The sequence below is a fragment of the Dendrobium catenatum genome, unplaced genomic scaffold (assembly GCF_001605985.2).
Source record: "Dendrobium catenatum unplaced genomic scaffold, ASM160598v2 original_scaffold_131100, whole genome shotgun sequence".
Lineage (NCBI taxonomy): Eukaryota > Viridiplantae > Streptophyta > Magnoliopsida > Asparagales > Orchidaceae > Dendrobium > Dendrobium catenatum.
Window position 1 is genome coordinate 373,255 of NW_021449535.1, and position 24,777 is coordinate 398,031.

The 24,777-nt window shown below is 36.3% G+C and overlaps 1 protein-coding gene across 4 annotated transcripts in view; it reads left to right on the top strand.

The window, feature by feature from the left end:
* Positions 1 to 24,777, top strand: part of LOC110100270 (CBS domain-containing protein CBSCBSPB1) — an 84,699-nt gene that overhangs the window by 37,795 nt on the left and 22,127 nt on the right. For all 4 annotated transcript variants that reach the window (XM_028692155.1, XM_028692156.1, XM_028692158.1 and 1 more), the window contains 2 exons: positions 13,744 to 13,849; positions 13,968 to 14,026. In XM_028692155.1, the coding sequence (XP_028547988.1) occupies positions 13,744 to 13,849; positions 13,968 to 14,026 (165 nt within the window). The remainder of the gene's footprint in view (positions 1 to 13,743; positions 13,850 to 13,967; positions 14,027 to 24,777) is intronic.

The following is a 24,777-nucleotide window of genomic DNA, read 5'->3' on the forward strand; positions in this document are numbered from 1 at the left end:
TATTCTTGTCCTGCAGCAAGTCCCTTATGATCATACTCAGCTCCTCATCCTTCTCGCACTCATGCTTCAAGGCCTTCCAATCCACCACCATGGGAATAGATAGAGCCATAACCTGAGGGTCTTCACTACGCCTAGAGAGAGCATCTATTGCTTTATTTTCTAACTCAAGTTTGTACTGAAATCTCGATGTCATAATCCAACAACTTGGAAAGCCACTGCTGATGCTCCTCTGTCACTATCATCTGCTCTAACAGGAACCTCAAACTTCTTTTGTCAGTCCTGACTATTAAGTGTCTTCCTAATAGATAAGGTCGTCACTTCTGTATTGCCAACACTATTTTCATTAGCTCCCTTTCATACACTGATTTTAGTCTGGCCCTAGCGGTCAAAACCTAGTTGAAATAAGCTATGGTTCTCTGACTCTACATAAGAACTACCCCTAATCCAAAACCTGATGCATTAGTCTCCACTACAAACGGCTTGCTGAAATCTGGTAATGCTAACATAGGTCATGGTTTTCTTCAGCTGCTCAAATGCTTGGATGGCTGCCACTCCCCATTTGAAACTATCATTCTTCAGTTGCTTGGTTAATAACCATGCTATAGAATTGTATCCCCTCACAAACTTCCTGTAGTATCCTGTGAGTCCCAAGAACCCTCTTAACTCCTTTAGGGTTTTGGGTAAGGGCCACTCCAACATAGCCTCTATCTTGGAAAGATCTGCAGCTACTCCTGATTCAGATACCACATGTCCCAAATACTTCACCCTTTGTTATGCAAAGGAACACTTCTTCAAATTGGCATATAGTTGATGTTCCTTCAATGTCACTAATACTATCCTTAAGTGTTCTACATGCTCTGCCTTATATTGACTATACACTAAAATATCATCAAAGAAAACCAATACAAACTTGCGGAGGTTGGGCTGAAATACCTTGTTCATAAGCTACTAGAAGGTAGCTGGGGCATTGGTAAGCCCAAAAAGCATCACTAAGAACTCGTAATGACCTTCATGAGTCATAAAAGCAGTATTTTGGAATTCAACGGGCCGTATTCTAATATGATGATATCACGATTTCAGATCAATCTTAGAGAACATCATTGCTCCATATAATTCATCCAACAACTCATCAATGATTGGTATAGGAAACTTATCAAACACTGTTTCCTTAATCAGAGCCCGATAATCTAAACAAAATCTCAAACTACCATCATTCTTCTTCACCAACAACACCGGACTAGAAAAGGGATTAATACTGGGACAAATGATCTAGGCCTCCAACATCTCCTTGATCAGTCTCTCAATTTCATCTTTTTGAATTTATGGGTACCGATAGAGTCGGACACTAATATGCTATACCCCCTCCTTCAGGATGATGGTATGCTCATGCTCCCTTGGGGGAGGTAGGCCTTGAGGCTACTGGAACACCTCCCTCGAGGCTCGGGAGCTCCACCAAGAATCCCATCCCTGCTCCCTCGATCGCCCTCACTATGGTCTTGAGAGAAACCTTAGTTTTGAACATACTAGGATCCCCTCTAATTCTTACCTTCCTTCTCACCATGAATTCCATAGTCAATGCTTTCCAGTCCGCCTTAGTTTCCCCCAATGTTTGTAACCACTTTATGCCTAAAATTACATCTGTGCTCCTTAACTCCAAAGGAAGAAAATCCTCCTTCACCTGGATCTCCTCTTGTGTTACCATCAACCCTAGGCTGCCTTTACTCTTCTCCATGTTCCCTATTCCCTTCATCACCCCAAAACAACCAGTGTCAACTAGCTTCAGCCCCAATCGGTCCACTAACTGGTTGGAGATGAAGTTGTGGGTTGCCCTACTTTCCACCAGAACTATCACTGATTCTCCTCTTATCTCTCCCCTCACCTTCATTGTGTGATTTGAGATAAACCCCACCACTGAGTTTAGGGAGATCTCCACCACATCTAGGTGCAAATGCTCCTCGTTGTCTACCACCTCCTCCTTAAGAGTCTCCTCATCAAAGCCTGTAAGTACATGCAATGAATGATCCTTGCATCAGTGGCCAGATGCAAATTTCTCATCACAACGGAAACACAATCCCCTAGCCCACTTCTCTTGAACTTCTTTCTCAGTCAACCGCTTCAAATTTCCCCCTGGTCATGTTCCCAATCCCCTATCCTTGGGTACTTCTCTCTGAATGGGCATAGGTTGTATCTTTGGTGCCAAAAAAGTAGTCGTCTAGTATGAAGCTCCCAAATTGTTGCCTTTGTTGCTTCTCTCAAGTGAGTTTTTGTCCTCCACCAATTGGGATAGCTCCATGACCTCCTCCAACCCTTGTGGCCTCAATAACTGGACAACATCCCTTAATTCTGGCTTGAGTCCCTTCATAAAATTTAACTCCAATACTGTCTCAGATGCCTCCCCAATCGGTTTGAAAGATACTCCAACCTCTCCCGATAATCCATCACTGTTCCTTATTGAACAAGAGAATAGAACTGCTCGTAAAAGTTTCCTTCCCGATTGGTTTTGAAACGTTCTAATAAGTTATCTCTGAACTCTCTCCACGATCGAATTGGTTCTCTCATGTCTCTCCACTTATACCAAAATAAGGCCTTCCCCTCTAAGCATAAAGCTGCCGCCGTGAGCCTCTCTTCCTCCGTCATCCCATTCACTACAAAGTATCTTTACACCCTATAGATGCACCAATGAATATCTTTCCCTTCAAAAACATGCATCTTCAATTTTCTCACTCTCGGATCCCCTCTGCTCCAACTTTCTCTTCCACCTCGAACTCCTCCCATATAGCGATTGTTGTGATCTCTCCATTGTTCTCTCCCACCTCTCCTCCTTTCATATATATCCTCTTCCAAAATCAGCCCTCATTTCTTCCTCCCCATTTCTCCTCATGCTATATCCTTCACCATTTCCCTCTTGGTTATCGGTTCAAGTGGCAATATTTTCCCTATCGCCTAAGATTTTTACCTCTCGATCATCCCTTATTGTGTCGATATTGGGGTTTCCCCCACTTCTTTGGCCACCCGCCGGTCCCCTCGCCTTTGATATTGCCGGTTGGGTGTGAAGCTCCAATATTTTCTTCGTCATGTCCTCTAGGTTAGAAAACCTTCCTTTCATGGACGAAAACCTTTCCTCAACTTAGATTTGAATTGACCAACTTCTCCTTCTCGTATCTCTTCCAAAGCATCCACTTTCTTTGGCACCATAGAGTCCCAAATCTTGCTCTGATACCAATTTGATAGGACTTGATGATCAAAACAACACAACAATATAAGAAAACATCAACTTACTCCAAATAGATCAAGAAATAACACAAAGAGAGATGTTTTTACTAATTTCCAAGCAAAGAAAGACAAGATACAAGTTGTTCGAGAGGTGAATCGTCTCTCACACAATTCCTAGCAGCTACTAGGAATCCAAAACCACACAAAAACTGCTGCAAGAATTCAAAACATAACTTAAAAACCCAAACCCATCATAATCTCTTCTCTTAAATAGCTCAAATTCCTCCTAATAAATGCCCCTTACATCTAATAAATGCCCCTTACATCTTTCCCAAAGAGTCCCCTCTTTACCCAAAGAGTTTCCCAAAGCCTCTTCTCCTATAGATGATAAAAGAGGTGTTGGGCCCCACATGGGCAGCTGAATTATTGCTGCCAGCTGTATCAGAGATGTATTGGCTTTCATCTAAGTAGATCATTTGAGATTGAAAACAATTTGATCTTATTTGAAGTTGAAATTAGCAAAGGAAGCTGAAAATATATTTAGTTAAATTCTTAAAGACGAATTTATGGATAAATATTTTATAATGGTTTGCATAATCCACATAATTATGAAGTTATAATGTAATTTTATCAGAAAAAAAAGAAAAATGAAAGTAGAGGGAGAATATTATATAGATCTAAGTGTTGGCAGTAAAAGTGAAATTCAATTTAACAGGTAGATACAATCAATGGTTAGGATTGTATGATGAAAGATAGAAGATACACTATTTAACACGCAGATACAAGAACTATAGTGGCTTTAGGTAAGAAAATAGTTTGACTTAAGTTAACATGGATGTTTGTTCAAAATGATACACCTTAGACAATAATCAATCAAAACAATGAATAATGAGATTCATAAAGCTGTCCCAAAATTGTTAGGGTTAGGCTAATGATGTTGATGAACAAAATAGCTTTAAAGAAAATATATAATGATGCCTTTTGAGATTTTGAGTGTTATAGGAGATATTGTATTTGTATGATTAACAAATATTTTTATTAAATTCATAAATGTTATGGGATATCGAGTTATTTTAATAAGTAGAATTTTTGATGATGATGATAATGATGATTAATTAATCATTAAATATCAATTTCTTAAGCTTATGATTTCTAATTAATATTTTACTAGTAAATTAGGTCCTGCTGAACACCTTTTTAAGGTTCAGTAAATTTCCATTATGTTTCTATATCTAGGTATCCATGAACCTGATTGTAACTTTGTTGAGTATTTGCTTGATGTTTATTCTCACATTTGCTTTGGATCTAGCATATACTAATTTCTCTAAGGATTTCTTTATAAGCCATAAAAGTTTGAGATAACAGGATTTGAAAGATTGATGTGTTCATGCAGATGTTTATCTAATCCTAATTTATCTGTAATACATAATACCGTACCTAAATCTATCCACAATGTATGATGATAATAGAATTTTCTGATATTTGTTGTTGTATATTGGCATGATGAAGTACCTGGAAGAATGGTTGTGCTGATTTCCTTTGGGGGAGAATCATCTTTATGCTCAGATTATACATTTTACAGTGCACGGTATTTGACAATGAATTATGTTGTAGTCAAGCATATCCATTGTCCTAAGATAGCACAGTAGACACCATCTTCCTGTGCTACACATGTATGTGGACGGTTACACAAAATGGCTATTTGGTTATTCATTGCACTCATTCTAGTGGAATTGCATTGGGAAAGGTCAACCAAGGGAGCTTATGCCCATGACAGGTTTGAGAGATGGATTCACCTTAGTGGACCTCCACCCAAGATGACTTTCTCAGAAGAACTCACCTCTCCAACGGGTATCATCTTAAAGCTTGCCTCCTCCAAAGGATCGCTCACCCGATCAGTAGGAGTCTCATCTATCCAATGTAGTTATAACGATAATGCCTGCTTAGTCAGTGCCTTGATATAAGAGGCACTCGCTAGGATCCAAGTCATATTAGATATAGAAGGAAAAAATTGTTCATCCTAGCTAGTCCATGTATTTTTAACAGTCAAATCTTGTATTATTATTTTTTAGGTATAATCTCTTCTATACCTTTCCCAAGTCTATAAAAAAATACAAGTTTGGAAGGTATTTTGGGATTTTTTTCTGGAACATTAGATTTTATGATATTGGTTGTAGATAGATTTTTTTTTTTTTTTTTTTCATATTTTTCAACTCTCCCTCTCGTTCTCTATCAGTCACCTTAGATAGTCTTATTAACATTAAATTCAAGGTACGCTTATAGATAAATTCAGATTCAACATCATCATAGGTACGATGGGCATGGGTTGATTCCATCGACAAGAGTCCAAGCAAGCACTATGTGAGACAAAATGCGAGAATATAGAGAAATCAGTCCACAAGGCAGAGAACTAGAATTATGCAACTTACCATGACTTGATTCAGACAGAAGAGAGAATCACAAAAATGAGACGGAACATTGGAGCAAGTCCCTAAGGAGAGCCCAAACATCAATAAGTAGAAAAGAACCTTAGAATCAATAGCTCCAAAGCACAAAATAGTAGTAGGGTGCTAACCTCAGCACCTACCGTAGCTGATATCTACTATCACACTAGCTAAGAAGAATCCACTGTTGTCTCGATGAGTGAGAAATAGGTATTCGTTCCTGACTAATGCATTCTCCATAGAGGTCATGGAATCCGTATCGCCAACTAATTCAAAATATCCCAACTAAAACCATACCTATGGAATTTGGATCTTGCTGACCACATTGCCTACTTCAAGTTGGCCACCTTGGTAATGAACATAAAAGACACATTGAAGTGCTTTTATTATTCCCCACTACTGAGGAGTGAGTCTTTTGTGTTGAGTTTAAAATAATGTTCATCACATTGTTTGCATGCACCCAAAAACTCCTTAAGATCTCATATGTGTACTCTTGAGGATGAGACAGGAGCCATGTGGGTCCGTGCTGAATTTTATTGTCAGATTCTGATAGAAGATGTTTGAAGTGAAAAACCTAGAAGCGATTGTCGCTCAAGTAGCTTCCACCTAAAGCCTAAGAGAAGAGTTATTATGGTACAAATTTGGTTTGCAACAACCTAAGACATTGACAGAGTTATTGTAACTAGCTAATAGCCACATCACTGTTGAGTATAATAGTGATGGGTTGTGGAGGTTGCTAAAAACTCGAGTTTGTTGTTTTTAGTTGATGATTTACTTATGTTAAAGTGTCTAATCAAATTTAAAGGAAAGTTCAATTTTTTCTAATGTATAAATTCTATTAAGAATGCAAGTGCACGTTATCGTATCAAGTAATAAAGTGATGAATAGAGTGTCGATCCAACAAGAAAAATACTAGAGTTATACAACGTGCAATTTACTATTGCTTACTTGACTGTTATGCTTATCTAATTAGCTAATAAAAAGGCGATTGTACTTGTAAAATTAAAAGCTTTTAAATGCAAGAACAAAAATTTCTAATGTTTATAAAGTTTTGAATGTATGAATCCTTAAAAGAACATGATTGTACTAGTGAGTGTTATTCTCTAAGGTTACTGTAGGTCAGAGCAATTGTTCTCCTCATCTTTGTCAAGTTCGTTGGAGACTAAGTTAGGAACAACGCTAATTATAGTTGAACTATGTCATTATGATCTCATAACCCTAATCACCATATGTTTATGCATGGCTGGATTACATTCTAAGTTCTATAATTGTTCTTCTAGTCAATCTTTCAAGGCTCAAGATCATATTATGTTTTGAATTTATGTAAGGTCTTTATATAAATTAACTTAAGTGCGGAGAAAATAAAAACAACATGGATTTGATAGGAACACAAACTAAACACTCCACTTTACAAGTTTGATTGAATTATTTAATTTCTTCGTATAAAAGAAACTATAGGCATGTCAATTAATTGATCAAATGACTCCAATTACCTAAATGATCGATACCATGGGTTAGGGATAAATCATGGTACATTACTGAAAATTTATGGTTAATTAAAGTTTACTTTAATTCTAAGTTATTTTTGAGGTTATTTATGTTGAAATTTTGTAGGGCTTTTATTTTTTTTATTATATATCCAAATTGTGATTAAATGCAATTTAATTCGTATTTTTAGCATTTTTATTTATTTAATTATGCAGTTTACAATTTTCAGCCTGAAAATTGGGGCTAATTTTAGGTTTTGTGATTTAGATGACTTAGGGATTCCTAATCATCACCAAATTAATTCCTAAGATTCATAATTTGACTAAGGGGCTATTTGGTTGAAATACAAAGTTGTGTAAAGTATTTCATATGCAGCGGTTTTAAAAATTTTTGTGTTTAGTTTGAATACAAAGTCGATTAAAGTAAATGTAGTGTAAACTATTTTAGTTTATTTTTAACATAAATCAAACTCACCCAGTTTTGATCGAGAACCGTTTACACCTTAAACAAGCTTGCTGCAGCCACCATCGCTGCTTGCAAGAACCGCCACCACCTCGCATGTCCACAACACCACCAACTTCCACCACCATGCCACCAACTCCATCGCCGCCAGCCACCACTGCCAGCCACCGCCACTAGCGGTCGTGATCGCCGGCCAGCGGGCCACCACCACCACCACCTTCCTCACCGACAGCCGCCATTTTTGGACTTTGCATTTCATTCATTAGTTCAAACAAAAAAAAAATCATTCACTTGTACTTTAATCAAAATAATTTCAAAGTATTCCTTTTACATCACATTCTATTTACACTATATTCCTTTTCTGCCGCATTTCTTTTTTAGCTAACTAAACAGCCTCTAAGTGATCTAGATATATGTTTTATCTCTATTGGACTTGGAATGAATTTCCTACAATTTTTTGAAGTTGTGAAACCTTAGATCTAAGTTGATTAACCTAGGATTGTCTATTGTTTAACAAGGATTGTAATCAAGTGTGTCTAACCCTCATACAAAAACACACAAAGCACATAAAAACTAGACCCTAATTCTCTATGGATTGTCCAATATTTGGTCAAATTCTGACCCATTTATTTGAAAAATTAGATCAAGCTAGTGGATACTTCATTTAGGACTAGGAAAATTTTGGGAGGTTGGTAACATCTTGTTAATTCTTGTTGAATCTCGATCAGGTTGTTAAATCTAAGTTAATGCCCCAAGGATAACCAAGAGGGGGGTGAATTGGTACTTTTTTAAAATTTACCTTCTTGGATTTATAAGTTAGAAACTAGTTAACGATTAGTAACAAGTTAATTGAGTTTTAAGAAAAACTTTTCAACCACGAAAAATAAAACTTGGAGTAAGTAAATATGCTGCGGAAAAATAAAATAACACAAGGATTTATAGTGGTTCAAACACGACCTACATCCACTCCCTGAAGCCTCCCACTTCAAGTATTGCACTATTACCAAAGTGACTCTTCTTTAGCCCCCATAGTAAGGCGGAGATGCCTTTACAAAAACTCTCTTCCATCAATTCCCGGTGCGGCAGAGAACCGTTGTCCTTTCACGCCCTCCAAGTGTAGGCAGGGAACTGTCGTCCTTTCACACCCTACAAGTGTAGGCAGAGTACCTTCGACTGTTCACACTCTAAGTGTCGGCATAGAACATCCGTCCTTTCACACTTCCCAAGTGTCGGCAGAGAACCGTTGTCCTTTCACACTTCCCAAGTGTCAGCAGAGAATCGGATCTTATCCAAAGATCTTCTCACGAGCAATTTAGAATTACAAGGAGATCCTTACCTTTGAGTATCCTTGTGAACCCTTCACACTCCACTTTTAAGAAATCTCTCTCAAATATTCTCCAACACTCTCTTCTTCAATTGCCCTTGAAAATTCACGTAAACAAGATTTTTTAAAGTAAGTTTTAGTGGACCTTTTATATAAAAGACATGAAAAACCATCCAAAAAATTGAAATTTTCAATTTTGAACATACACGATCGTACAGTACGATCGTATATTCGTACGTAAGAACAGTTCAAAAACTGTTGCATACGAACTCATTATGAATCAGTACGAAATCATTTCGTACCCGATAATTGTCCGTACGAAGTAAGTTCATCCGATATGAACAGAAAAATTTTAAAGTTCATTTGTACGAAACTTCGAGACGAAATGAACGAAACTAGAGCCGAGACGTTTGTCTCGATACGAAATTTAATTTTGTCCGTATGATATTCTTTCGAGAACAAAACAGAGGACTTCTTCCCTGCACGAAATTAAATATCGTCCGTACGATCATCATATGTGAACAAAACAGAGGACATCGTCTCGGTACGAAATTAATTATTGTCCGTACGATCTTCATATGTGAACAAAACAGTGGACATCGTCGCTGTACAAAATTTATTATCGTCCGTACGATCTTCATATGTGAACAAAACATAGGACATCGTCCCTGTACGAAATTAATTATCGTCTGTACAATCTTCATATGTGAACAAAACATAGGACATCGTCCCTGCACGAAATTAATTATCGTTCGTACGAACTTTGTATTTGGACAAAACAGAGCTGTTCGTCACGGTACTATAAAAAAATATCGTATGTACGAACTATATTTAGAAAATTTTTTATCATCTCTGCTCGTTGGGGAAAATAACTGATCAAATCGTCCTGCACAAAATTATATCGTTCTGTACGATCAGTTTAAAAATATGAATTTTAAAACTCTCTCCCGGTATATATGTGCTTAGTTAATTACAATCACACTTTCTCAGACTCAATAAAATGAAAAATACAGACTTCAATTACAATAAAATCTAAACTAATCTTGATTTGAAGTATTCGACAATCCGGAGTATGATTTTCCTGAAATGTTAGTACACACAAGAGCAAAACAATTTTTCCAAAAATATTTTAGGAGAAATACTAATCAAATCAATAATATTTGTAATCATAAAAAAACATACAAGTTACAAGAATATCAAACTTGCAAAACTAGGTAGCAACTATCTCAACACATCCCATAGTATCTCCTAGCCAAAATTGAGGTCAAATGGAAAAGTATTTCTAAAGTATTTAATGAAAAATAGTGTGCCTTTAATATGAAATCAATTGAAATACCCTCATGGAATTCACTGGGAATTAATTTTACTTTATAGAGCTTCTTTTTCTGAATCCATAGAGCCCTTATTTGTCAAATTCAAACTCCATAAATAAATTTTAATGATTTAGTGAAGCTATGTGCATTAAAAAACCTATTAATAAATCATTTTAAATCAAATGTTGTGGCGGTGCTGACTTAGATTACACTTTCCGAGTGGCGGAACATGACTGGATGCAAGATTTGGTGACAGTCAGGTCTTATCCACATCAGCCTATGCATTAGCCATTTGATCCCACGCTCGATCGATCGGACGAATGTGGTTTAATCTTCTCGATACCATGGTCTGGGGAGTTGAACAGGGACATGGTATGACAAAATGTAGAACGTCCAAGTGAATATGCATGTGCTAGACAGTTTAGATTTCTTCTTCTTCCTCCAGATGGCCGAGATAGTGGATTTTATTTAATTTAATATGAAGTATTCAATAGATATCAATGCATGCATACCCAAGTTTCCATTACATGAAGTTTGGGAACTTCATTTGATAGAAAAAATGCAAACAATCTAAACCTAACTGGGAGTTAGGGTTTAACTTTTACCTATGTGCAGTGGACGTTCGAGTTGGATTTCAATCTAGTTCTCATCCTTAGCTCCAGAAGAGGATCTTTACCAAAGAAACTTCGGCTGGAGGAGCAATAGGGAAGGAGTATGAACACTTAGGATGGAGAAGATGTTAGAGGTCACTAGATTTCGTTGTCAACAGTGTCCAAATGGTTGGGATTTGCTGGGGGAGTGTAGAAGGAATTTTGGGAGAGCGAAACAAAACGAGAGTTTGAGGGTTTAGGCTCTGGTGTGTGAATGTAGTGCTTCCTCTCGTTTTGCTAGGTTTAGCCTATTCCAAGCATTGGAGCCTGAATGGAAGGCTGAGATTCATGAGGGAGGCTGGCTAGGATGTCCAAACGTGTTTTAGATTGGTTAGGGTGTAGGCTCTCGGCAGGGAGTGGCCTGGAAAGTAAGAAAACGATGTTGGGTTGTGCGGGGACCATTGGGTCAATCCATATCCATGCCAGGGCCAGGTCTATGCTTTGTAGGAAGCTTCTAGGAATCATTTCCAACAACCCAAAGTTGGTTGTGTAGAGGGGAACGAGTTGGTTTAGTGCTTTGACCATTTGTGAACTTACTTGAGAATTTGACCACTTTTACTTGTCAAACATGATCAAGCTAGCTAGGATATAGACCTTAGGGAACCTCTAGAGGTAATTAGGCTCGATTTAGGGGATTAGAGCCCACAAATTTAATGTTTACAAGCATGAGACCCAAATAAAGCTATATTGACCATTTCATATGAGGTGAAGTCAACTCATGACGAATGGACCAGGCCATGGTCTAGGCATGTTTAGGGGGCTCTATTGGGTTACGTTTAAGTGATCAAGGCAAGTTAATTGGCTGCATACAAGGATTTGACCTAGGTTAGGCTGATTTGACCATTCTTGGTATGAGTTGACTAAGTCAACCTTTGACCTAAGAGAAAGCTAGTTGTACATGTCCCTTTAGGAGCTTAAATGGGTTCAATTGTGTTAGATTTTAAGTAGATTTCAAAGGTTGATGTTCTACCGACATCAGCTAAAAATGAGGTCAACAGATATATCCTTGTCTTCTTCCATATCGAAGATGATGAAATCTACTTGAAATATAATATTTACCATAACTAATACATCCTCTATTACCCCGTTAGGATAGGTAAATGAACAATCTGGTAATTGAATGGTAATAATGGTAGGCTAGATTTATCCTATATCTAGTCTTTTGAAAATAGACAAGGGCATTAAATTGATACTAGTTTCTTAATCATATAATGCTCTTCCGCATATTTTTCCATTATAGCTATATAAATGATATCAGGGTCCTTAAGCTTTTGAGAAAGCTTCGTCTGCAGAATTGTACTACACTCCCCAGTTAATGCTATGATCACAAAATCTCCTAATCTTCTTTTCTTGCTAAGGATGTCTTTCATGAATTTGACATAGATAAACATAGGTTCTAAGGCTTTAGCAAATAGAATGTTTATAATTAATTTTTTTTAAAGATTTTTAAAAACCTTGAGAATTGCTTATCCAACTTTTATTTTATAATTTTTTGGGGAAGTGGTGGTGCTGGTCTTTCAACTACCTCTCTAACAAGTTTTTTTTTTCTTTTTCAGGTTGAGGTGGTTACTTAGGTTTGGGCACGTATACTGATTTTTCTACAATAACCTCCTCATATTGATCTACCTAGTGCACTCCTTTACTTTTTTCCACTCCTTAAGTGAATAGGTTTGCATTGCTCTTTACCTTTTTCTTTAGGGTTAATTTCGCTATTGCTAGGTAAAGTTTTTTGGGGTTTATTAGTTAAAGATTCAGCTAACTGTCCTTATTAATTTTCAATAATTTTTCTAATAGTAGTAGCTTGACTTTGCAATTAAGTCCCCATTTATAAAAATAATTCCTCTAAGGAAGACTTCTTATCCTTAGGTTGATTATTAGCCTTAAATACAGGAGGATAATTTGGCTTAGGGTTAATAAAATTTTGAGGTTGTTGGTTTTAGTTACCTATTTTATTTGGCTAGTAAGAGTTCCAATTAGTATTATTATTTTGAATATTATTCTAATTAAAATTTGGTTGATTTCTCTAGCCATGATTTTAAGTGTTAAAGTAGGGATTATTAGCTCTATTATTTATTGCATTAATTGATTCTACCCTTGAGTTATTAGGATCACTAGAAACTCAACCAATATTTTTCGTCTTGATTTATAGGTGACTTTTGAGGTGATTCTATTCCAAGATTATCTATTTTTTAGATATAGCGGATACTTGGGTAGTTAAAATTGATAAGGCATCAAATTCATAAATACTAGCCACTTTTCTAGGGTTAATTCATTCTGAAAGCCATTGAAAATCAAGCTGAGTTCAAATCTAATTAGAAATGATAGAATTCACCCACAATTCCAACCTTCGAGTTAAATCTATTAATTTTTCAAAATATTTTAAATTATTAACTAGGATATATATATATATATATATCCTATGTGTGTGAACATATTTAATTTTATACATAAGGTAGAGTACGGAATGCCAAAAAGAAAAATTATATTTATAGGAGTGCCCTTTACATCGTTATATTTGTATTACCAAGTCCAACCACGTTGCAGGATCTGACATTATACCTCATTTTGATTTAACACCCTCATATGAAGTATTAATGGTTCGTGTGATTGTTGGATTTCATACCACATTTCAGTTCAGTTTTGAAGGTTGAAAAGGTTGCATCTGTATCCTTGCCTTAGATAAAAGGACTTAAAAGTGGACTAAAATATTAGCATAAATTGCATTGTGCAGAATATCATGCTCTCATTGAAACCATGAAGCATTACATTTTTTCATAATATTTTATCCGAGATTTGGTATCTTTTTGTTTTAGCTATGTGAACAGTTTTATCATTGCTTGAACTTATAGGTTATGACTTGTAATCCTGCATGTGGAACTATCGATATGCCTATTGTCGATGCTCTTCATACAATGTATGAGGGGAAATTTCTTCATCTTCCTGTTGTTGATAGAGGTAATCACATGCACAGATTCCTATGCCCCAGACTAGCTTGCCTTCATCCATCTCCTTTTCAATTTTATTACATGTTTTTTTTTTTTATTTAATTTTTTGGTGAATGGATATTTAACAGATGGGAAAATTGTTTCGGTTGTTGATGTTATTAACATCAGTCATGCTGCAGTTGCAACGGTAAGACATTCCTGAATGTAAATCAGTCCCTATCATTGGAACTTTTACTTTTACGTTTTTAACATTATTTTATTTCCTTCGGCTTATTTTCTCTTGATTTTCACATTTATCTTAGCATATTAGTTACCTGTAAGCACTTGAATGGTTTTAGGCTGTTAGCAAAATCTGATGATCTAATTCAATTACTGTACAATCAGTAAATCTAGTTATGGTCACTAAATTAGATCATATTGGCCACTGTAATTTTGTGGTTCATGTGGTCAGTGAGATTCATCTATTATTCTTCTATATGTTCATTTGTGTGTGCTAATTTGTTGCTTCTTGCATTGGCTTGATAACTCATCATATGCTCAACCTAGGAAGATGCAGAATTTCTGGTTAAAGCTTCATGCACTTCTAATTTATTTTAGGGTTATACCAATGTAACTATAGTTGATATTGGAATAACCATTGTATCTTCATGCTCTATATATTCACTATAATCTGTGATTGTAGTTTAGCAACTGTTAATATATTTTCTTCTTGCAATCCTTGTCCATATGTTTTAATTGTTCTTGTGACACATTAATGTTTAATCCAAATTTATTAATGAAAGAGATCTTAACCTTACTATCAAGATCAAGCTAAGACGATGACAGTTAAAGAAAGAGAGATGAAGAATAAGGGCTCTATATTCAATGTTGTAAGCCTTGGTAGCTATAAAAGTCCCAAAAATGCCTCTCGTTACTTTTTTTATAGGGTTGAGAAGCTACACCTAAAAAAAGGAATAAAATAATTAAATATTTGTGTGTTACATACACATTGATTAAATAGGATAAATAATGTCCTGCCATATCTAGCTTAGCTTGGATCATGGAGAATGCCTCTAGCGAGTGCCTTTGGTGAGTGCTTTCTAAATCAAAGCACTGATTGAGCATGGCATTGTCTCTATAGCTTAGTCTGAATAGGTGAGTGTGTCCTATTGATGGGGTGAGTAGTCCTCTTGTGGAGGCAAGCTCCTATATTTTGATCTCCTTAAACAGGCAAGTTCTTCTAGTATGATTATATTGTTCATGCAGTACCATCATGGGTTGAGGTCTGCTGAGGTGAGTTCATTCCTCAAAACTATTCGAGACTTGTAATTTATTGGTTGAGGTCCCCTGGAGTGAGTTTTCCCAGTGGTAACTGCCTACCCTGGATGAATCTTGCTAGGAAGGTTCCTCTTTGAGCCGAGCATGCCTTAGTCGAGCATGCCTTTGGATTTATCCCTGATCGATGTTTGTATCTGCATACTGGGATGTATATCTAGTTCTTTTATTCTCTTGCTCTTTTGGAGAGCAACTTGCAAAAATGCCAATTGAATTAGATTAAACAGAGCAGTTATTATTCTGATCGATTAGTAGAGATCGGAAAAGTTGATAAAAACTTTCTACCCTTATATTTATTCTTTACTTGGGAAGATCACATTGTCTAGGATTCTCCTAATACTGTTGATTTGATTATTGTAATGCCATTGCCTATAAATGGAGGTGTTGAGCATTTCTTGGATCATACTCTCACTTTCCCTTGACTTCTTGTTTTGCACGAAGAATGATTGAGTCGGTCCTCCCTTCAAAATTTGGCGATGTCAATAACCATAAATTGTGGAGGGCCCTTCACCGTAAGTGCAAGAAGGAAGAGGTTGAGGGATAGAAGTCTAGTTATCCAGTAGAGGCAAAAGAGAAGAAAGTGTTTGTTGCCAACTTCAATGAGGCAAAAGAAACCTAGTCCTCTTAATTTTAGAGGAAGCCCCTCATAAAGAGGCTGATTAAACACATCTCTCTAGCTAAAGAATTCACTGGCATCTATAGTATTTTCCATAATTCTGAAGGTCGTTGAGTTGGTGTATGAGATAGCCATTGTGGCACCACAGGTAGTTGGCTTAGTGACTCCAGGCCAACTCCCTTGGTGGGTGAGACAACTGGCCCAATTGAGGTAATATTGTTTTACGAACAATTTAATATATTTTACTCATTAGCTTATCCTATTTGATCTTACTAGCAAGCGAGTCTAACAAGTAGCCAGTATCCCATGTTGGAAGAGATTGGGCTACAATGAGTTGTCAGTGGAGGTAAAATGAGTTGTTTTTCTTTTTTCGTGTTCTTGTTTCGGTGCTCAATGTTATAGTGCTCTAATGAACCTCAAATTCCTTTATATTTGGGCAATTTCTTGGTTATTTGTCTATTGAGTTTGAAGCCTTAACCTTTACCAAGAAGGTGTTTAGTCTGCATATTAGGTTGTAGGATCTTTAAACCCGACTCATAGAGGTTTTTCTTAGTCTTTTGGATAAGGAATTAATGTTGCCTAACCAAGCACTAAATATGACAAGTGCGACCCTTGTGCGACAAGTGGAGCATGTGGCAGGTCACCAGGTGAAAATCCTTCTTGAGGCCCCTCCTGTAGTAAGGACTGGCATGTCCTCTGAGATGAAGGATATAACTCGGTATGCCTAATGATCCTTTCACTCAGGAGTTCCTTCATCTTGCGCCATTTCTCTCTGATGTTTGAGAGCATACTGTTCATCCAATGAGTGGTTCAAGTATTAAGGTTTAGCACAATGTTCACTAGGGGGTGAGATTTAAATTAATCATGTAATGAAATATGTAAAAACTTGTTTGCACTCACTTAGTTGATGAGTTAATGTATTTATGTGAAATTTATTTTTTTGTGTTAATGATATGTATTAATTATACTTTATTACATGTGGTGATTCTTCTTTTCGGCCCTACTGAGAACCAGTTGATCTTTCCATAATTATAAGAGATGTATAAGATTTGCTCATTTTTGGCGGATGTGACTCTTTCCTCGAGTTTTGATTTTATATTTTTCTATAAAAGCCTCCTTGCCCTTCGAAAACATCTCATGGGAAAAGAAAAGGGGTTTGTTGAACCCTCAACGAAGAACAATAACAAAAAAGAGAAGAAGGCCACTCTGAGTCGCAAAAGGCACAGGGTCTCTGTCTTGCTTCATATTCCTTGTATGCATAGCTGATAATATGGGAAGCACCATTCACTCGCTCGTAATTATGTCTAAGTTGGATGTTGTACTTTATTTAGAACTCAGCTCACGTGCATGGGTGCCTTTTGCCAAGCCTTGAGTCTTTGTAGGGCCACACACCTAGACTCATCAGTTGGAAGGGACTGATGATCTATTTACTGCAAATCTTATCTCAAAGGTGGTGAGTTATCATTTCGGCCAAGTTGTTTTTAATTACTTGTTTTGTTCATTGTCGCCTTAGTTGTACCTCACCTTTTGCTAGACCTAAATCTTTGCGGTAAGCTATCTTACTTGCCAGCTATAAGAGACTTTTGCAAAGGGGGGAGTTGCCTTTTTTGGGCTAGGCTTTTATTGTTCATGTTATTGATTCTTGAGAAAGAATAGGTGGAGAGTGAATATGATAACGGATTATAGTTCCAAGATCTTTTTTGTTGGATTGTAATGTTTTAGGATAGATATGATTTTTTTTCTTAAAGGTTCACAATTTCCTTTTAGCTTGCAAAGGTGATTTATCAAGATAAGGTGACCAATTGACCATGTTAAGCATAGATTATCTGTCTTCTTAGAAGCCTTAACTTGTAGGTCTTTTGCTTCCGAGCCTCAACTCACTCGTAAAACCCGAAAAGTAACGATCTTTAGTGTCGCGCGCATTCGATGCGCCGCGACAAAATTAGTCAAAATTTCAAAGTTGTCGGAATTCAACACAATAAATTTTATAAAATAGTACGCAAAATTCTGACCGAATCGGCATAAAGAACCCATATTGAATTTCTTGTATTTTGGAAGTAGAAATCTATCGAAGTTTCATTATGATGGATTTGCCCTTTGCTGTCATTTTAGTGGAAATAACTTAAGTGAGGGCATTTTGGACATTAGGCAATTAAAATGAGCCTTCCACTCTAAATAGGAGACCGAAATGTTTCGGTCCCCATTTCTTCTTGCGTCTCGAACCGAACGAGAGAGAGAGAAAGAGGCGTCGGGTAGGAGTGGTGACGGAGGCTTAAGGGGCGATTTCTGGTGGCGGTTTACGAAGAGGATTGAAGGGAAATCGTAAGGAAGGTTAAGATATGTGGTTTATAAGAGATTTCTAATTCTTTTATGGAGTTTTCTCTAAGGGAGAAATCTAGGGTTTTATGAAAACTCAAAATTCTTTAAGATAAGAATAGGGAAGGTTTAGAGGATGTTTCTAAACACAAAAATGAGATTGATAGATTAGGATGCATTGAAATATGTTTTGGGGTTTGATTTAAAAAAGGCATATTAAAGTTTGGAGAAAACTTTGATATTGCCCTTAAGGGGCATTTTGGTCTTTTTGACCCTAGTCAAGTAGGGGTCAAAATGGGTCCAACAAAATGCAGTTTAATGCTCAATGGGTCAGGATTAATGGTTTGGAAGTGATTAGAGGCTTTGGAGAAAGCTCTAAGGCCAAGATCCACTGGATGGTAGGTCTAGTGGCATAGGCTGTAAATATTTGTAGGTTTTACAGCCTTTAGATTTCAATTTAATTTCTAGGGTTAGAGACCTCAGAATGAGCTCAAATTTGGAGGGTTACCTCTAGAGACATGTCTTATCATTGTGAAATTGATAGACTGAATCAGAGGTTACTTGAGTGGGTTTGAAGTGTTTGAAAAATCTTTGGAAAAGCCTTTTAGGGCTTGAACCTTTAGCCTTGGATTTTGGTCTGGATTTCAGGATTTGAATTGGGTTTTGGGTTTGAATGACTGGATTTGAATTATCCATATCATTTATGATCATTTGGGATGATCATGAGTGATAGGATATGATTAAAGTTTGATAGAGACGGATCAGGGTTTGAATTGAAGTTTGGATTTTGAACTTGACTGAAGTCTAGTTTTTTTTATTGAGGCTTGAATTGAATTAAGGTATGAATTGACTTGAAGTCAGAATTGATTTGAAGTCTTGATTGGTCCTAGAAATCTAGAGGGATTCTAAGGTCTAGAATCTAGAAGAGTTTTAAGGCCTAGTTAGATCCTAAGGTCTAGAATCTAGAAGGCTCCTAGAGTTTAAGAAAATCCTAGGGTCTGGGTTCTAGAAGAATCCTAGGACCTAAAATAGATCCTAGGGCCTGGATTGATCTAGAATCTAGAAGGGTTCCTAATGACCTCATACAAAAATGAGGTCAATAAACCTACGCTCCATAACTCACTCACATAGTTTTAAAGTATGACACATTAACTTAATTCCTCTATAATTCGCACACTCCTGTGCATCACCCTTGTTGTTAAAAATAGGAATTAACACACTCACTCTCAACTGATCTGACATCTTTTTTGTCTTCAAAATAGTATTAAAAGTTTAATAAGCTAAAAAATTCCTTCATCTCCTAAGCATTTCCACATCTCTATTGGAATATCATCAGATCCAACAGTTTTTCCACACTTCATTTTCTTTAAAGCCTCCCTAACTTCGGTTTTACTTATACGCTGATAAAAACAAAAATCTTTATTTTTGTTTAGGCTGAGAGATATTCAACATCATATTGATTTAATACCTGGAGTCACTTTGCCTAACCTTCTCATTACAGGATGAGTCCAACTGAGCATGATGAACTTTTTAAGCAAGTGATTGAACAGTTAGAGAAATGTTTGATTAAGGAAAGCTTAAGTCCCTGTGCTGTGCCAGCTTTACTAACTCCTAAAAAAGATAGAACATGGAAAATGTGTGTGGATAGTAGAGCAATAAATAAAATCACTATTAAGTATAGATTTCCTATTCCTAAACTGAATGACATGCTGGATATGTTAAGCGGTGCTAAAATCTTTTCCAAAATTGATTTGAGAAACGAGTATCACCAACTTAGAATAAGACTTGGGGATGAATGGAAAACTGCTTTTAAAACTAAAGAAGATTTGTATGAATGGCTTGTTATGTCATTTGGGCTTTCTAATGCTCCGAGCACTTTTATGGGAACAATGAATCATGTTTTGAGACATTTTATTGGAAAGTTTGTTGTCGTGTATTTTGATGACATTTTGATTAATAGCATTCAACCTTCTGAACATCTTAATTATGTGAGGCAAGTGTTATAAACTCTAAGGGAACAAAAGCTGTACATCAATCTTAAAAAAAATGTTCCTTCATGATGTCGAGCTTAACATTTTTGGGTTACATTGTGTCTGGCAATGGAATTAAAGTTGATCCTATGAAAAATAGAGGCAATTCAAAACTGGCCTACTCCTAAAAACATAAGATAGGTGAGAGGATTTTATTTCTTAGCTTCTTTTTATAGGAGGTTTATTAAAAACTTCAGTTCCTTGATTGCTCCTATCACTGATTATTTGAAAAATGGAATATTTAGGTTGACACCACAAGCTGAACAAATATTTGAAATCATAAAGGCAAAAATGAGTCAAGCTCCCATCCTTAGCTTATCAAATTTTGAAAATATTTTTGAAGTTGATTGTGATGCTTCTCATGTTGGTATTGGTGCTGTACTTAGTTAAGAGGGAAAACCTATTACTTATTTTACTGAAAAGTTGAATGATGCTCGATCCAAATATTCTATTTATGACTTGGAATTTTATGCTATTGTTCAATCTTTGAAATTCTGGAGATGTTATTTGATCCAAAGGGAATTTGTTTTAAATACTGATCACGAGCCTTTGCATTTTTTGGGCTCTCAAAAAATCTGAATAAGAGGTATGCTAAATGGGTTTCTTTTTTGCAAGAGTATACTTTCACATTAAACATAACACTGGAGTGCTAAGCAGGGTAGCTGATGTTTTAAGAAGTAAATATCATTTGTTGGTAACTATTTATCCAACTATCACTTTTGATTTTTTGAAAAAATACTTATGCAAATGATCATGATTTTAAAAGTATTTTGGAACTCTTGTCTTTCTTCTGGAACTTATCCTTCTGCTCAATTTGTGATTCACCAAGGGTTTTTATTTAAGGGCTCTTGACTTTACATAACAAAAAATTCTTTAAGAGAGCAACTTGTTCATGAACTTCATAGTGGGGGTTTGGGTGGACATTTTGAGTAAGGAAAAACTGTTGCCTTGGTTGAGGAAAAAAATTTCTGGCTTCATATGAGAAAGCAAATTGCTAAGCTAGTAAAGCAATGTAAAACCTGTCAAGCTTTTAAGGGAATTTCTCAAAATACTGATTTGTATACTCCTCTTCCTATTCAAAATAAACCTTGGGAGGATATCTCTATGGATTTTATTTTGGGGTTGCATGTTACTGCTAGAAAGTTTGATTTTGTTTTTGTTGTGGTATATCGCTTTAGCAAAATGGCATATTTTATTCCTTGCAAGAAAACTTCTGATGCTTCATATATTGTTGATCTATTTTTTAAAAAAATTGTTCATCTTCATGGTATTCCTCGCACATTTATTTCTGATAGGGATACTAGATTTTTGAGTCATTTTTGGAGAACACTTTGGGCAAAATTAGGAACTACTCTTCAATTTAGTAGTGCATATCATCCACAAAATGATAGGCAAATGGAAGTTGTCAATCGAAGCTTAGGAAATTTACTGAGATGCCTTGCTAGAAAAAAATCATCTCAATGGGATTTGATATTGCCCCAAGCTGAATTTGCGTACAATAATTCTGGTAATCGCTCCATTGGTAAAATTCCATTTGAGATTATTTATGGTCAGCCTATAGCTCACATTTTAGATAGAAATTGTTTGCCTATGCCTAAGAAAGTTAGTGCTGAAGCTTCTGAAACTTTTGACCATATCAAAACTGTTCAACAGCAAGTCCTTGAAAAACTTCGAATGGCTAATGTTAAATACAAATCTGCTGCTGACAAACATCGGAGGGAAGTTTATTTTAAAGAGGGAGATTTAGTTATGACTTACTTTTGTCGCCAATGATTTCCTGTTGGTACTTTTGTAAATTAAGCAGGAAGAAATTTGGGCCTTTTCGTGTTCTACGAAAATTGGGCATGAATGCTTATCTCTTGGATCTTCCTATTACTGTTGGCACTTCTCCTATGTTTAATATTTTTGATCTTTATTTGTATAAAGGAAATTCTTAAGATTATGTGGAAATTGAAACTTTGCCACTCTTCACATCAGTTTTAAATAATGATGAATAGGTTGAAGATGTTATCGATGCCAAAATTATTAAAAATAGATATGGCGAGCACATGAGATTTTTGGCAAAATGGAAGAATCGTCATTTGACAGACTGTACTTGGATGGATGCTAATGAGTTGAAAAATCGTCATCCGGATCTTTATAAAAAGATTGTGGAAGCTTTCTCATCAGGAGATGAGATTCTCCCACCAAGGGGAATTGATGCATTTATATTATGATTTATTTTGTTTTGATGTAATTTGAACAGTATTAGTTGTGTTTTATGTTTGTTTTTGCTATGCAATGATGGAGAACATCCAATGATCATGTTAGGATGTGTTTGGGCATGGCAAGGCTTGGGTTTGATAGCATTTGGGTCATTTTGTCCTTTGGGCTGCTTGCTGTTTCTCAGTTTGGGCCTTGGTTGCTCTCGGGTTGGGCTTTGGCTGCATTGGTTTTGAACTGTTATCTTGAGATCTATTTGGTGCTAGCTCATTAAAGCTTGAACTGATGTTTAGCTGATTAATTGTTGGAGTTATTGCACTTCCTAACTCATAATTTTGAAAAAGGTATGTGGAGTAGATCTTGTTTCTTCCCCTTCTTGTGTCTCTTCGGTTCCTTCTTTGTGTTGTTCCCGTGAAACCTGCTGGGTGCCTTTTTAGTTTTCCTCCTAGCTGCTTTCCCTTGGCTTCTCCTTCCCGTTTTCTGTGTTGGCTCTTCGGGTCCCTCCCTGGCTGTGTTCCCGTGGCTTCTCTTAGCATTTCCTGTGCTGATTTTTTGGAGTTGTTTTGTGGTGTCTATTGCCCTTCTTCTTCCCCTTACCTGATTGGTTTGGTTGGTGGTTGATGTTGGTTGTTTGGCTCCCCTTTTTACCTATATATGAGAAGTTTTTGTCATGGAGAGGTTGTAGATTAACTTGAAAGAAGTTGCTAAAAACTTGAGGGTTTCTTCTCTTGGAAAAGCTTGAGAGCTTGTCCACCTCTCCCTTCCTCTCTATTACGTTTTGGCTTCTAATCTCTTCTTCTCTACGCAAGTTCCATTCTATTTGTATCCTTCTTCTTGAGCTATTGGGTGATGTTTGTTGGCTGATTTGGAGACATTTGCTAGAGGAGTTTAGTTGGGCGTTGGACCCTTTTGCTGTGGTGGACCCTTGGTTTGCAAGCCTAAGCAGTTTATCATATATTTTCTTACTTATCGTTGCATGTGAAGAAACCGCTTGCCGGTTGTTCTGAGGATAGTATTTTTATATTAATTTTTTTTTCGTTTGTTTCAATTTCTCGTTTGCTTTGGAGTTTGTTTTTGGGATGTTTGCTTACTAGTTTGATTGGAGTTTGATTTTAATTTGTCCTTATGTTCTCCTATTTGACTTTTCTTTCTAGTTTGCCTGCATCATTTATGTTGAAAGTTTTCAGATCATTGTGTCATCGCTCATGTGAGTTCAAAATTGGTCGACTTCAAACTTTTGCAAGCTATACCAAGGCTTCACCTTATGGATGTCTTCCTATTTGTATTATGATTTGTGATGATGTGTGAGTTCAAGGAGAGTCCCTGAATGTATCCTAATTTACTTGAATACATTCAAGGAGATAGGGTGAGTTTGTTGAATAATTATTTAGTCATTTTTGTATAATTCATCGCATTTGGCAATGTTGTGGAGGGTTTTGACAGACATAAATGTTATCTTTATTTATGTGAAAGAAGATTTGATAACATAAACAGTTACCTTTTGAGTAGAAAACTGTTAAATTTAGAGAATTGGAGAGGGAAAATGCTTAATTTTATTGCTCAAACCTTTTTGTATTTATAGAACTATGCAAGATATATTAATAAAGAATAAATAATTATAGAATCATACATAAATCCTTCCTAAATTAATCACCTAAATATAGAAAGAGATCGGCGCAATCCAGGTGAGCCTCCCACAGATCCCATCCTAGTCATGGGATCAAAATGCCAAGGGGATAGCGGAGATCAACGCAATCCAGGTGAGCCTCTCATGGATCCCCATACTAGCTGTATGATCAAAATGCCAAGGGATGGTTGGGATTTAACACTCCCTCTCAAGCTGGGAAATGCAAATCTATCATTCCCATCTTGATAATCAGTCCCAAAAATGTAGAGTTATTAAGTCCCTTGGTAAAAATATATGAAAGCTAATCTTTTAATGAGATATGATAGATACATATAAGTCCACTGTCTAGTTTCTCCTTTATAAAATATCTATCCACTTCTATGGATTTGGTCCTTTCATGCTGAACCAGATTGTGAGCTATAGTAAATTGCTGATTATTTGTCACAGTGTAGTTTCATAGGTCCTTCCCACTTGATTCTTAGACCTTCTAGAATCATTTTGATCCATAGTAACTCATATTTTCAAGGCCACAGCTATATATTTTGCTTTTGCACTGGACTTTACCACCACATTCTATTTATTGCTTCTCCTTGTAACAAGATTTCTTCCAATGAATGTACAATATCTTGAGTTAGATCATACGTCTATCTACTAGTGGTCATGTGTAATCTGCATCAGTATATGCTTATGGGGTTATTCCACAGTCTTCTCTAAAGAGAATCTCTTTACTCGGGTTCTCCTTATGGTAGTGCAGTATTCTGTCTACAGCTTGCATGTGAGTCTGCCTTAGATTTTGCATGAACTGGTTGATCATGCTTACAAAACACTATTTT